The 12859-nt window shown below is 39.7% G+C and overlaps 8 protein-coding genes across 8 annotated transcripts; 4 read left to right on the top strand and 4 right to left on the bottom strand.

The window, feature by feature from the left end:
• Positions 1–446: 446 nt before the first annotated feature.
• Positions 447–1087, top strand: JH06_4912 (hypothetical protein; the record flags this gene model as incomplete). The annotated part of the gene is made up of 4 exons (XM_014670337.1): positions 447–571; positions 611–806; positions 837–947; positions 977–1087. 4 exons carry the CDS (start codon positions 447–449, stop codon positions 1085–1087), a joined length of 543 nt encoding a protein of 180 aa, XP_014525823.1.
• A 177-nt stretch (positions 1088–1264) lies between these two features.
• JH06_4911 (hypothetical protein) lies at positions 1265–2094 on the top strand (the record flags this gene model as incomplete). Its single annotated transcript, XM_014670336.1, has 4 exons — positions 1265–1402; positions 1433–1572; positions 1602–1705; positions 1736–2094. 4 exons carry the CDS (start codon positions 1265–1267, stop codon positions 2092–2094), a joined length of 741 nt encoding a protein of 246 aa, XP_014525822.1.
• Positions 2095–2146: 52 nt separating this feature from the next.
• Positions 2147–3073, top strand: JH06_4910 (oligomeric golgi complex subunit 7; the record flags this gene model as incomplete). Its single annotated transcript, XM_014670335.1, has 2 exons — positions 2147–2344; positions 2378–3073. The coding sequence occupies 2 exons, from the start codon at positions 2147–2149 to the stop codon at positions 3071–3073; spliced, it is 894 nt and encodes a 297-aa protein (XP_014525821.1).
• An 834-nt stretch (positions 3074–3907) lies between these two features.
• On the top strand, positions 3908–4914 carry JH06_4909 (hypothetical protein; the record flags this gene model as incomplete). Its single annotated transcript, XM_014670334.1, has 5 exons — positions 3908–3970; positions 4000–4464; positions 4495–4579; positions 4604–4688; positions 4719–4914. The coding sequence occupies 5 exons, from the start codon at positions 3908–3910 to the stop codon at positions 4912–4914; spliced, it is 894 nt and encodes a 297-aa protein (XP_014525820.1).
• Positions 4915–5099: 185 nt separating this feature from the next.
• On the bottom strand, positions 5100–5511 carry JH06_4574 (60S ribosomal protein L23; the record flags this gene model as incomplete). Its single annotated transcript, XM_014670333.1, has 4 exons — positions 5100–5182; positions 5216–5275; positions 5307–5459; positions 5493–5511. The coding sequence occupies 4 exons, from the start codon at positions 5509–5511 to the stop codon at positions 5100–5102; spliced, it is 315 nt and encodes a 104-aa protein (XP_014525819.1).
• A 127-nt stretch (positions 5512–5638) lies between these two features.
• On the bottom strand, positions 5639–6257 carry JH06_4573 (serine threonine protein kinase; the record flags this gene model as incomplete). The annotated part of the gene is made up of 3 exons (XM_014670332.1): positions 5639–5883; positions 5996–6111; positions 6142–6257. 3 exons carry the CDS (start codon positions 6255–6257, stop codon positions 5639–5641), a joined length of 477 nt encoding a protein of 158 aa, XP_014525818.1.
• A 2787-nt stretch (positions 6258–9044) lies between these two features.
• On the bottom strand, positions 9045–11666 carry JH06_4572 (exoribonuclease 1; the record flags this gene model as incomplete). Its single annotated transcript, XM_014670331.1, has 2 exons — positions 9045–11232; positions 11272–11666. The coding sequence occupies 2 exons, from the start codon at positions 11664–11666 to the stop codon at positions 9045–9047; spliced, it is 2583 nt and encodes an 860-aa protein (XP_014525817.1).
• Positions 11667–11946: 280 nt separating this feature from the next.
• On the bottom strand, positions 11947–12669 carry JH06_4571 (exoribonuclease 1; the record flags this gene model as incomplete). The annotated part of the gene is made up of 1 exon (XM_014670330.1): positions 11947–12669. The coding sequence occupies one exon, from the start codon at positions 12667–12669 to the stop codon at positions 11947–11949; it is 723 nt and encodes a 240-aa protein (XP_014525816.1).
• Positions 12670–12859: the final 190 nt, after the last annotated feature.

Genomic DNA, 12859 nt, shown 5'->3' with positions numbered 1-12859 from the left:
AAGTACCCTAATAATTGACATGATCCGACCCTAATTCCTATTGTGCGTCAAATTCATTGGATAATTGATTCGTTTCACCAATCAAAGTGTGATATACGGTCACTACTTTTATTTTGGAACCGCAATTATGAATTAGGGTCCATCCTCTGTGATAAGTTAGACGTGACACAATTATTGTAAAACACTCACAAAAGGAAACAGAACGTTAATAGGATGCCCCCAATAGGAGTTGAACAGAGAGGGGGAAAAGGAAGATGAAGTGAATGACGATTCTGATATTGCGGAACACATCAGAGATCGTGCCCAGAAACTAGGAGAAGAGTATTCAAAAAAAGGAATACGGTTCTCAGTGCAAGAATAACGGATACTGTTCAAGAGAACGCCATTTAGTACTAAGAATCTACAATAGAATAGCAATAGTCGGTGAGCACACAATCATTCACAAGATGTTCGGATTTAACCTAAGAAGTCTTGCAGAAGCTGCAATTAATACGTTAACTGGTGTTTCTCAATCAGATGAAGAGATTGCCAAGTTGGTGAAGGAGGCAGAGAAACAAGATTCCTCATTCAGGTAGGTCTTTGGAGTTCTTCGGAAGGTAATCATGGGTAGTAATCTGACATCGATGACAAAGGAGTTGGAGAAGCAACTTGTATCCTTTGCAGATGCAAACAGTAGTATTCTCAAACATATGGAGCATCTGAATGATGGAAATGGAAAGAAAGGTCTTTCTGTTGATATCTGGGGAAAAGCTTCTCGCTTTTATTACAGTATTGGTGCTGTTAAGGAACAACTGTATCCTGAAGTTGTATGCTCCGGTTTTCTACATGAAGTGTAGAATGAGAAGTTGATGGGAATTCGTGCGGAAATAGCACAACGAAGTGAGAATCTTCATGATATCCAGGGACGAGTATCAGGGTACAATAAGAAACAGTCCATGATAACAGATGTAAGGAAGGAGGATTAAATTAACTGTAGGACGAAGATCTGTTGAAACAATTACAGTCGCGTGAAGATCTCATTGCCTCTCATGGTGATACTCATTCAGAGATGATCGCTCAGACAAAGGAGCAAATCCAGAAGGTATGATTCTCTTGTTTTCTTCATTCCTAGTTGACTTCATCGATCGAGATGGACAAAAAGAAGCAGAGCGAAGAGCGTGATTCTATCATAAAAGCTCTTAATGATTTGATCTCCGGCAATCGAACATTTGTCGTTGAATCTGTTACCAGTCTCTCCGAATTGTTCGCCCTCGTGTATTCTTCCATGTCGCAGTCATTCGCTGCAGAGATTCCAGATAATATCTTGTCTCTTCAGAAGCCTCTCTTTGATGATCAGGCTGATAAGGTGTTGAAAATTACTGTTAGTGCAGGATCGATTCGAGAGCACCCCATTTCTGTAACTGTTGTTATTTAGAAGTCGTGTGATGTCTAGAAGGGTAGTTATGTAAAGTGGAGTTTCTGTTGTGATGACAGTACCATTCGCTTCTCTGTTGTTCTCAATGTCCAAGGTACTCAGGAAATTCGTATGATAGAGGATGCTCATCGTGTGAAGGGAGATGGTCGTTATGATATGTGAGTTATGAATGAAGTATTGATTGTAGAGGAGAGATTGTATGTGATGATGCTGGAGTGTTGACTCTGGTTTGGGATAATACTTATTCTTTGATTACTTCTCGAGAAGTGAATCTACGCATTGGTGTAAAGCGTAGGATGGAAAAAATGAATATGATTCTAGATCCTAAGAGCAATTTACAGACACCCAATACAAATTCGGAACAAGTTGAAACAATTGGAGTTACTCCTGTAGCTTCTGTGGAAGAGAAGGTTTTGGAACCTACTGCTGAGCCAACTACTGAGCCTGTAACTGAATCGACTGCTGAGTCTGTATCTGAGCCCGTGTCTGAACCAACTACTGAACCTGTATCTGAGCCCGTATCTGAACCTGTGGTTGAACCGACTGCTGAACAAACGGCCGAACTTACTCCAGATCAACCCACACAACAACCCTTGGAAGTTCAAACAGAAGAACCAGCTCCTTCGGAACCTCTTGTTAACGATAATCCCTCTAAACCGTCATCCAAGAAGGAGGATTAAATTGTGTTACATTCATCGTGAGATCCAGTGTTTGTTAGATAACTTCTTCCTGATGAACTTTTCGGATTTTTCGAATCCCGAATTCAATGCTTGTGAATGGATCAACTCTTCTGTCACACTCATGGGTAATTCTGAAGACTTGGATTCATTCCTCTCTGGACTATCGATGAAAGTGCAAGTGCTGTCTCAGGATTGTGGAGACTATATTGAAGGGCAGATGGAATCACTTCTTAACCGACTTCCTGAAATGGTAATGAAAACGGGCGGATTCTTATTGAAATAGGTGGAAGAGATAGTTGAACTCACGGACAATATAGAAACACTGAAAACTGACATCCGGGACATCACAGCAACAACTCGAACAATGGAAAAGAATGCCGAAACTGAGGTACTATCAAATTTGAAAGGTGTTCAAACAAGAATGAAGACATGTCAGACTCAACTCGAAACGTTAATGGAATGGGACCAACTTTGCTCTTCTTGTGAAGATGCAGTGAGTAGTGAAGATACAGAAGTATTTGTGGATGGATTGTCTGAATTCCAGATTGCCGCTTCGCTTATCGAAGATATGGCAAAAAGTGTAGTTCTTCTGTCAGACCTTCCCGGCCAGGAGAAACGTCTTCAGAGTCTTCAATCATTCCGACAACGTCTAGAGGATCAATTATCCCCCAAGTTACAGACTGCTCTGTCTACAAAGAACGAATCACAACAACTGCTCCTTCATAAGATCTACTGTCATTTGGATATTGAGTCCCGTTTCATTGATGCCTTCTGTAGTCACTACACCAGTACATTTGTTGAGTCCATATCGCTGTGTTCAATCATTTCTAGTATTTGGAAGAGTGCTCAGGCAGAGAACCCAACAGATAGTCTTCAGAACTTCTACAGTGCTCTTCATACCTGGCTTATTTCATTATCAGAAGAAATTCTCTCACTCTTTGGAGATCATGATGATGGTAAGCAAGACAATGATTTGTGACATAGATGTGATGACAGTACTATTGGAGAAGGGATGTGCTGCGCTTTCCAAGGATCTCATGATTGTATTACATAGGATTCCTGTTAATAGTTTCCGTCATGCCGTGGAAAATGCATTCAGTTATATGGAAATTCTTGTATCAGGAATTACAAGCGAAACAGCAAAGCATAATTGTCTCGTGATTCTGATGAATGAATGGACACAATTCATTGTGAAGAATCTAGCTGAGAGTGGATATGATTCATTGAATGCACTTTTGAATCAAATAACAATGAGTGTAAGAGTCAGTTGAATGATTGATTGAAAGGATGAAAGAGACAGTATGATAGTCACTTTCAATCAATCTCTCACTGAAATCATGTCATCTTTCCTTCTAGCTTGTACATCGTATCAAGAACAGTGCAAAGAGTTAGGTTGTGGAATTATTCTCCCTGAGTATCTTCAATGGATGAGGTAAGAGATAATGGAATGAATAATTGGGAAAGCAAACTCATTGAAAACGTTTGTAGTAAGATCCAAGTATTGCTTGATCGATATAATGCATTGAGGAAGTCTACGAAACAACAGACTGTTCTTACAGAACGTGAATGATTAAATTCTTCTTGATTCCTAGAATCAGAACTCTCATCATTTGATTGGGACACATTTCAAGTTCATTCTTCTTCTCTTCTTCATTCATAGTCCTTGTTATCTTTGTTGCTATATCTCGATACTTTCCTTCAACTCCTCCGTCATAGCTATGAGTCTGTATTATGTTTCCTTACATCTCATCGATCTCTCTTCCTTGATCTGGCTTCAGGAGGTTCAGTCCCTACAGATGTGCCTCTTTCAGCTATGGATCGATTGTTACTAGAGATGCATTGTGAGGACACGGAGTGGCGTAATACAATGCTTGGCGTATTCAATGAGAGTTCATTGATATGTAGTTATTGAATGCTGTGGATACTCTTCCTTCTGGTGTGATGGTTGCTCCTCTTCAGAGTAATTATACCTCTCTTGTAACCCTTCTCTCACGTGTGATCGGACAAGTCACTAGTAGTACTCTGATCCCAATTGATAAGATCTTTAAACAGATGGTTTCATTACCTGTCTGGGGACGCATCGATTTGAATGCATTGCATTCGCTCCCTTCTGAGCAGGATCTCTTTCATTCTCTCATTCTTAGTTTCATGATGCCAGTGGGTGAACATCTACTCAAGATCGTTGAGCAGTTGGAAATTGTCTCATCAGCCACCAACGACACACTTAGTGCCTTCCGTACGGTTATTACGACCAAGTCCTCTGAAAACAGTGCCGAGTGGAAGAGTCTGAGTAGCGAATTAGAACGATATGGCCAACAGCGGGAGCACAGTGCAATGAACAAGGCTGAGTTGCCCTTAAAGGGAAGTGTGGTAGGAGAGAATGCAAATGATCATCTCTAGTGTGATGGATTGAGTGTTGAAACTACCGAGTCAGATGAAACGACGTTCTCCCAACAGTTCCTAATACTAATAACTCGCGGTTGGGGTATGAGAGGATTGTGATGTCTAGTGGTTGTGTCTTCCTACATTGAAGCTCTCTGTTCGATTCCTCGCATCAAGACAAGTGGAGCTCAACAATTGTCTACGGATGTTGGGTAGTGTGAAGGAGAAGAATTGTTACATAGGTATCTGTCCAATGTGATTTCTGCCTTTGGTTTGGGCAATGCAACGATTCTTGGGTTAATGAAGGATTTGCTGAATATCTCTGAATCAGATCTATCACAGCGTCTGAGCAATTCATCAGCAACAGCGGGAGATGAAGCTCTGATCATTCAGAAATTGGCAAGACTTCGTGGAGTGTTAGCTTGTTTCTCTGTTTGAACAAACACACCAAATCTCATCCAAAGCATGGTTCACTCCTTTACCAGATAGAGCTAGCAGAAGAAGCAATCTTAGGCCAAAGATCAGCAGCCTCCTTAGCTACAGGTCCAGTAATACCAGATCCCTTCATCTCACCCTTGGGGTTTACAATCACACCAGCATTATCTATTCATTACTCCATTCCATCACAATCCACCCTCAAAGTAGAGATAGACTCCATTCTTTCTTCTCCAGCTCTTTCTCTGTCTCACTACAACAGCAGGCATGACTATATAATCAAATAACGAAACTAACAGAATACCCTTCTTACGGAGTTCAGGCTTTCCCTTCTTCACAGAAGCAATGAACATATCTCCAGCAGCTATAAATAACTCTTCTCTATCCAAACCTACAAGCGGCAGGCAATCTGTTGAGACGAGCACCAGTACGAGTGACAGAAATCACGTACAGGTTCTTGGCACCAGTATTATCAGCACAGTTGATCACAGCACCAGTGGGAAGACCAAGAGTCATTCTGAACTTGTTTCCAGTAGCACCTCCACGTCCTACGCCATCAAAACACATTCTACACATTCTACCACGCTTAGCAGCAGCCATTTTTGGATAAGAGAAGTATTTGGACCACAAGGAAATCGAAGTCAACAATTCCGCTACTTTTCATTAATAACCGCTTCTATCGGATTTCTCTTAATAATGATTTCTCAGCAATTGGAACAAACAAAGCTCACAACAATTCGCCTAACGACATATACAAACAGTCCATCACCAGACCACTATCACTGCGTTCTTCAGTGGAATTAGCGCACTCATCTCGTAACAGCCTCTCCAACTCGTTCTGTCTTTCAAAACCATCTACTGAGATTCCGTATAAGATATTCATTAATAGTCTCACACACTCCATGGCATTAGGTCGGTCATTAACAGATTCCACTAGCACATTCTTGATAAATCGCTTAATACCATCAACATCTAATCATTATGATAAAACATTGCACTCACATTGAGCATCGACGAACGAATCAAAATGGAATCCTTCATTCTTGAGGTTATGAGGATCAAACCGAACATCGATCATCTACACGATGATTTCTTTTGGAGAACAATACCGAATACGTTAAAACTCCAAGACTCCACACATCGGCTTTGGAAGCATCGATGATCATAGTATCATGATAGTCTCGATATAACTCAGGAGCTCTATGAATGAAATGAAAAAATAACAAGCACTTGGTATGAGCATTTCCTTTGCGGATAATCTCAAAGGAGGAATCCACATCAAAACCAACAAAACTCTCTCCAAAGTCAATTAATCGAACTTCATAATTCCTGAGATCTGATGTCATCATGATATTATCTGGTTTAATATCGTTATGAACAATCCCATAACGATAACAATGAACCAAGACCATTGCCAACCGAAGCAAAACACAAAGAGAATCAAAGTAACCAATTCCGTTATCTTGATCTCTACTGTTGATGTACTGATCTAATGACATGGAGAGAGGTTCAACGAACATATAGTAAGTTTCATCTTCAGAATTCTCCAATTCTTCCTCTGCAGAATACCGGAGTAGACTGGAAACAAGATTATAATTTCTGATTAACGAACGATGAGGGAAGTCGTGAGGGATGAAATAATCCAAAAAGAATGACTTCACATATTCGGAAGTATCATTTTCCCGTGTTAATTCCATCTTTGCTAATTCTTCCCATGATTCATTATGCGAGTGCGAATGCAAGTAGGGGTGAATTCGCTTAACAACAAGAGGACAGTCGAATGAAGAGTTAGCCCATATGACCTACGGATGAAGGCAAACGATAATCCAAACAGAGAAAGCAGAACACACAGCACCACTCCCAAGGAGTTGTAAAGATGCCGATTCATCGATCGTTCGTTTCGAGACCTCTTCCCGAAGTGTATTGAGTTGATGAAGGAACTCGGACTGATGATTCCAATAGCGATCACTGAGAGTGTTGAGACAACTTCGAAGAACCATATCACCTCCAAGCAAATCTCCCAACAATTGTCTCGATACCTATCCATCATGAAGAGAATTTAACCAAACAGTAGCAGATAACACACGACAAGACTGTCCAGCTTTGGAGAAGAGAATGCAAGGATACAAAGGACGAGGTCGTTTGGCTGGATCTCTTGCTAACAAGACTTCACCCTACAAATCAGACATCTTTGTAAACCTTACAGTGAGACATTCATTTACATAGAACTGAAGATAACCGATGCTAAACCAGATCTTCATTCGAACTGTGGCTCTGGGTGGAATAGGATCGAAACTCCCTCGAACACATTCACCACCTCTCATACATCCCTCAATGCAATCATAATAACTTACATGGTAATCCTTCAAAGGATGTGTCTCACATACTACATGATCCCATTCATCCACACCTACCTGGTCGACAACAAACTCCAATTCCCGCAATTCCTTCATCACCCACATACATCCATATATCCCCGCGACCAAAAGAATACCCATTGAATGTACTCAAAAGCCGATCATCGATCTGAGCATAAAACAAATCCTCCTGCTGTTGAATCTTGTTAATGAATGTAGTCTGCCAACACAGAGAGTCTTCATTATGGAAAAGCGAATACCAGGAAACAACCTCACTGAGCACATTCACAGATTCAGAGAGCAGATAGACGCTCAATGGACAAAACGGTTTGTATTCATACATGATGGCTGGAAAGGCATGTTGAGCAGGTACCGATTGACTGAAAATCTCGTGATGATTCTGGAAAATGTGAATTCCACAACGAGAGACATCCAAGATTGATACCAGTTCTAATCGAATGGACACTTCGACTCCATCATGTGGATGAACTATAATACCATAAAACACTTCCCTCAAAGACTTGGCATCAATAATATCACACGAACGAGGAATTACACATCCAATAGAAACAGGATCAGAATCTTTCCCCAAACGAATCTCTGCCTCACATATTACTGGTTTAGAAGAAGAAGCAATTCCAATCCCACAAACCCAGATTTCATATCCGCTTTCCATTGGTTGGATAATGACAGATCCCCGTGTTGATAAAGTTGGAGGCGACAGAGAAATAAATCCCTCCTTGGTATGAGTTGATTGTGAATAGCCTGAAGGAGAGGATGCATACGAATAGACGCAGAGGGGCATCTAGGATCAATGAATTCAAGAGTAGAAACTTTCATGAATTCAGGAAAAGGAGAACGCTTGAAATAGAGTTGATTCGGAAGAGAATGTCGGCTAGGTGACCTGCATTGAATAGAAACTTATAGTGATAAAAATATACTATAGTTACCAGGTTTTAATACTTGATCTGCAAGAGGATGAAAAGATACTAGACATTATCCAAAGTAAAAGAAAGAACGAGGAGATGTTTCACAAATAATGATAGCTTTTGAATCTACCTCATAGAAAAGCATATCGATGCATTCAAACGAATTACCACCAATGGTAGGAATCAGGAAGATATTGTTTGGAATATCAACAGCAGATGTCTATGGAAAATGGTGATCATTCTTGTTACAGCGATTTGACCATCAAAAGAAAAAAGAATCTGAGAATCACGAATTTCACAATAACAATCATGAGTACCATCTAAGGTAACATCACTTCATTGTCAGTACCTCGAACTGGGAAAAAGGGATGTACGATCATCTTCATTCCGTTGATATACATATCCGATGTCGCTCTACAATTAGAGGAGATTACGAACATTACATATCAATGAGTAAGTAGGATACAGTATTGTCATGAGTTCGAAACGACACTCCAAAAAAGAAATGAGGAGAATTTGACAGAGATACACGGAATCCTACTCGGAAAATCTGACAACAACACACCGGATCCCAAAGGGCATAACCAAGCTCTTCAGTCTCTAAAAGGAATATAAAATGTGTAATATCAACTTGGATCAGTGCAAAAGCTACGACTATCCCGATGAAGAATGATGTTGCGATGATTCAGTCCAATGAATGCATCTACGTGTGATTGGAGCTAAGGAACTCCAAACTTTGAGAAATATCCATTCTAGTAGGAATTGAATGATGCCAACAAACAAACCATTCGATAAGATAACAACAATTCTTATGAACCGCTCTACAATTCATCTACATTCAAGTCACTTACACACACCGACCGATACAATCTTCGGTTTGCAAATCATAGTTAAAACTTACACCTGCGTACGATGGCTTATCCAGTATCACTTCTAGCCACAAGTTGAGTGGGTTAACTCCAACCACAGTCCCTTGAGACCCAAAAGGAATGGAAGCATGTTGTATCACAACCACTCGTTGTCCCAATGAAGGTAACTTTTGAAGTACGATAACATCAGATATAATGTTATATTGGTTCTCATGAACAAGAACATCGTTTCTCGAACACTTTATGTATCTCTCTTTAGTCTTCACCTGATGTTGTAACAATCTAGTTTTGTATGTTGTACTAGCCGTTATCATATAAGCAGGTACCCAATGGTAACATGCTATATTCTCTTCCATCCATTTGTTGATACGGTCAATAAGCTCTTTATGAGAAGATTCAGTAGCAGGTTTTGTTTCATTCATACTCTCTTCTTCTTCGTTAGTCACTCCTTCTTCTTCGTTAGTCACTCCTTCTTCTTCCATACTCACCCTTCCTCCTTCCATACTCTCTTCCTCTCCTTCACTCTTCTCTTCCTTGTCAGTCATCACTTCGTCTTGCTCTTCTTCACTCCCTAGGAGCGATTCCTCTTTCAAATGCAATCCAGAACGCAACAATTCATCTCCAAACTGTTGAAAGAACTGCTGAGCCAGTTTCACTGCTTGATCTGAATATTGTACTCTCATCTCAGATTTCTGTTTCTCAACTCTACACGCTAAATACGAATAGACATATGGAGGTAATCTCCTTGTGTCCTTTTCAATATTATCGGGATCATCTTGTACTAATCCTTCACGTACCAAGACTTGAAATGGTTTAACTCCCATAGCCACTTTACGGTCCTTTTCGGGACAAATATATCGTTGCAGATATTCAGGTAATAGGCGTCTGTATTGTTCAGGTATTTGTTTCTCCAATTCATATCTGGAATACCATTTCTGTTCATCTGATATTTGCAGAGAACCATTCTGTGGTCCAGTTACAACAATAGTCAGTGAATCACCTATAATAGATGTCACCTTACCCACACTTCCACGTAATTGGATATCATCTGATTCCTCATTTCCAATATACACAATAGAATCTCCTGCTTTAAGAGTATAAGGAGAGAAATCAGGGAGTGAACAAGTTGAATTCAAAATGTTTGGAGACTGCATAAGACGAGTCAGACACAATGGAAAATCGATGTGTTGGTGGGATAAGAATGGATACAGTTCTTGATTGTCTTGATTCCGACAAATATGATAAACCGGTCTGATTCGTACCATTAGAGTATTGTTTGAAATATCAAGACTGCCAATATCATGAAATATCCCTCTTATTCCATAATAAGCCATATTCTTCACATGCTTCATTAGCTTTTTTACATACACCTGTCGTTGTTCACTTAATTTGTCTATATGTATTTCGTTCATCGCATCTTCCTTACAACCATATTCACAAGAAAACACTTCTATTACTTTACCAACTCTGTATCGAGGATAATCATAATAGACATAATTATCCAACCAGTCATGGCAAATTCGTTGTATTGATTGATATGTATCATAAAAGGGTGGATAATTCAAATGGATTTGAATGATCGTATTAACAGGTTTGGACATCTGATACTCCACCTTCGTTGGATCTCGATCTGATCGTTTGATGTAAGGGCTCTTGATATGGGAAATACTCTTGTATTGAGGATACAATGATGGAAACACAGGACTACGAGTCTTAGCATGTGCATTCATCAATATCTTATTATACACCATTACCGGATTCATAACTGTGCGCTTACAATAACATTGAATGGTAGGAAAGAATGATGGATCCAGAGGTGTTGGCCAATCGGATACAGTATTCGAATAGAAAAAGAGATACTCCGGTTCAGGAGTATTCCGCTTCTTCTCCTCTTCTGTGAGGGAATCATCACAATGCCACTCTGCAATAGCATCAATAACATCTTGTTGACGCATGACAGGCAAATGGATAATAGCTCCATACTCTTTTGTTCTCCATGTCAAATCAAAAGAAGATTCTTTTGGATAAAACCTTGCCAAGGGAGAATTAGGATCAGTCATTAATGCACTGTAGGAAGATGGTACAATGGATATGGATGATAACTCATAAAACAGCATTTGTTGGAAAGGAGTAATCCGTATTCCTTCTTCAAACTCAGAATAGTTCCTACATCTTAATCATTGTATCAGTTCGAACGTTAAATACTTCGCGATATCACTAGCAAACGGAGAACGATGATAACGAAAAGCCCATGACCAAGATGCATTATTCCCATAATAGTATTTCATTACCCAAATAAGGCCCTTAAAGTACCTCCCTGTAATTTTAGTTAAAGCTTTCTGAGTAGGTTTAATACCAAAGTGGATTTGATAGTATAAGTTACGATACTGTCTAAAAGTGGTTAATGAATCAATATTATATGCTTCTTGAAGTAGTGCTCTTGCACGTTCTTTCTTCTCTTCTGATGCAAGACAACAGTTTCCATTAGCAATAATAATTAGAGAATCACGATAATCAAGATAGTCAGCATGATACGCCTTCTCTTCCTTTTCGCTCATCACTTGAAGCATCCGCTTTGTCATTTCCATATCTGGTACCATATTAGTTACAATAAAACTATGAGACTCATTCAATACAACACTAGATAAAATAGGGTCAGTACATTTACATGTATGCATCTATCAGTACGCGCAAGGCATTTCTCGAGATGCTAAAAAAGGGAATCTGATGTAGAAAATCATTGCCACAAAAAGACATAAAGAATACAAAGTCATCAATGACACGATCCGTATTCTGGCTATCAATCCATGAATCGACGCCTTCAGTAAGTTCACATTTCAAAATCTCAACTAATACTGGTATGTCAATGATATAATAGTTCTACTGATTAATGATATCACATGAGATGACATCGAGTAGATGGCTCTGCTCCCATGGTGAATCAAAGTAATCATCTTTTCGAATAATACTGACATTAGTTTGATGTAAGGTCATAGCTAAAAGTATTAAATCGGCATCTGATCCATAACACAAAGTCCGATCTTCACGGTCATAAGTTCCATTGACAATCGATTCTCGAAGATAATCTATGATCTTGTGTTCCCCTTCTCCTGGACATCGGTGAGAGGAATAAATAACGACTAGCTTCTTCCAAGCAGGATCTGTAGACATTCGCAGTGCGATGTAGTACTGGAGGATCTCGCTGATGCGTTCCATGACTTCTGTTCCTGGAGTCAAGTTCATCGTATCAAGGAGTTCAAGATCCTCTTCATCTGATTCGTCTTCTTTTTCACACGGCACAGTACAGCTCCGCTGTGGACCCAGTCTTGCTCGTGGCGTTGTACCATCTACTGCAATGTACACAAGCTTTTGGGGATTCAGAAACGAAATTATCTTATCCAGTTCATACATCAACCTAGATGCAAGTACCTCATAAGATAATTTTGCAGGCATTGGTGCTCTGAAGTGGGTCATGTCATGCATTAATGAATTCGTGTCAATAAGCAGATTATCACATTGCGGTATCAAAGAGAGATTATTCACTAGTTCAACTGCCACTGGATATCTTGTCTTTAAATACATAAAGAACTTCGGGATACCCATGTTATGGCGAAAAGTAGTAGATATGCTGAACGCAGGCCCCTATTAATAATTGCCCTAATTCTTACATTATCTTGTATCATAACAAACATCTTCAGTATATAGGAATCACCTTATTCGGGGTGACGTAGATATAAAGGATCACTTTAATTAACCTGAGGACCATAAGGAGAATAATCAGGAAGTCCAGGTA

This window comes from Blastocystis sp. subtype 4 (assembly GCF_000743755.1).
Source record: "Blastocystis sp. subtype 4 strain WR1 chromosome Unknown seqid_0290, whole genome shotgun sequence".
Taxonomy (NCBI): domain Eukaryota; class Bigyra; order Opalinata; family Blastocystidae; genus Blastocystis; species Blastocystis sp. subtype 4.
This window is presented reverse-complemented; position numbering and strand designations above follow the sequence as displayed.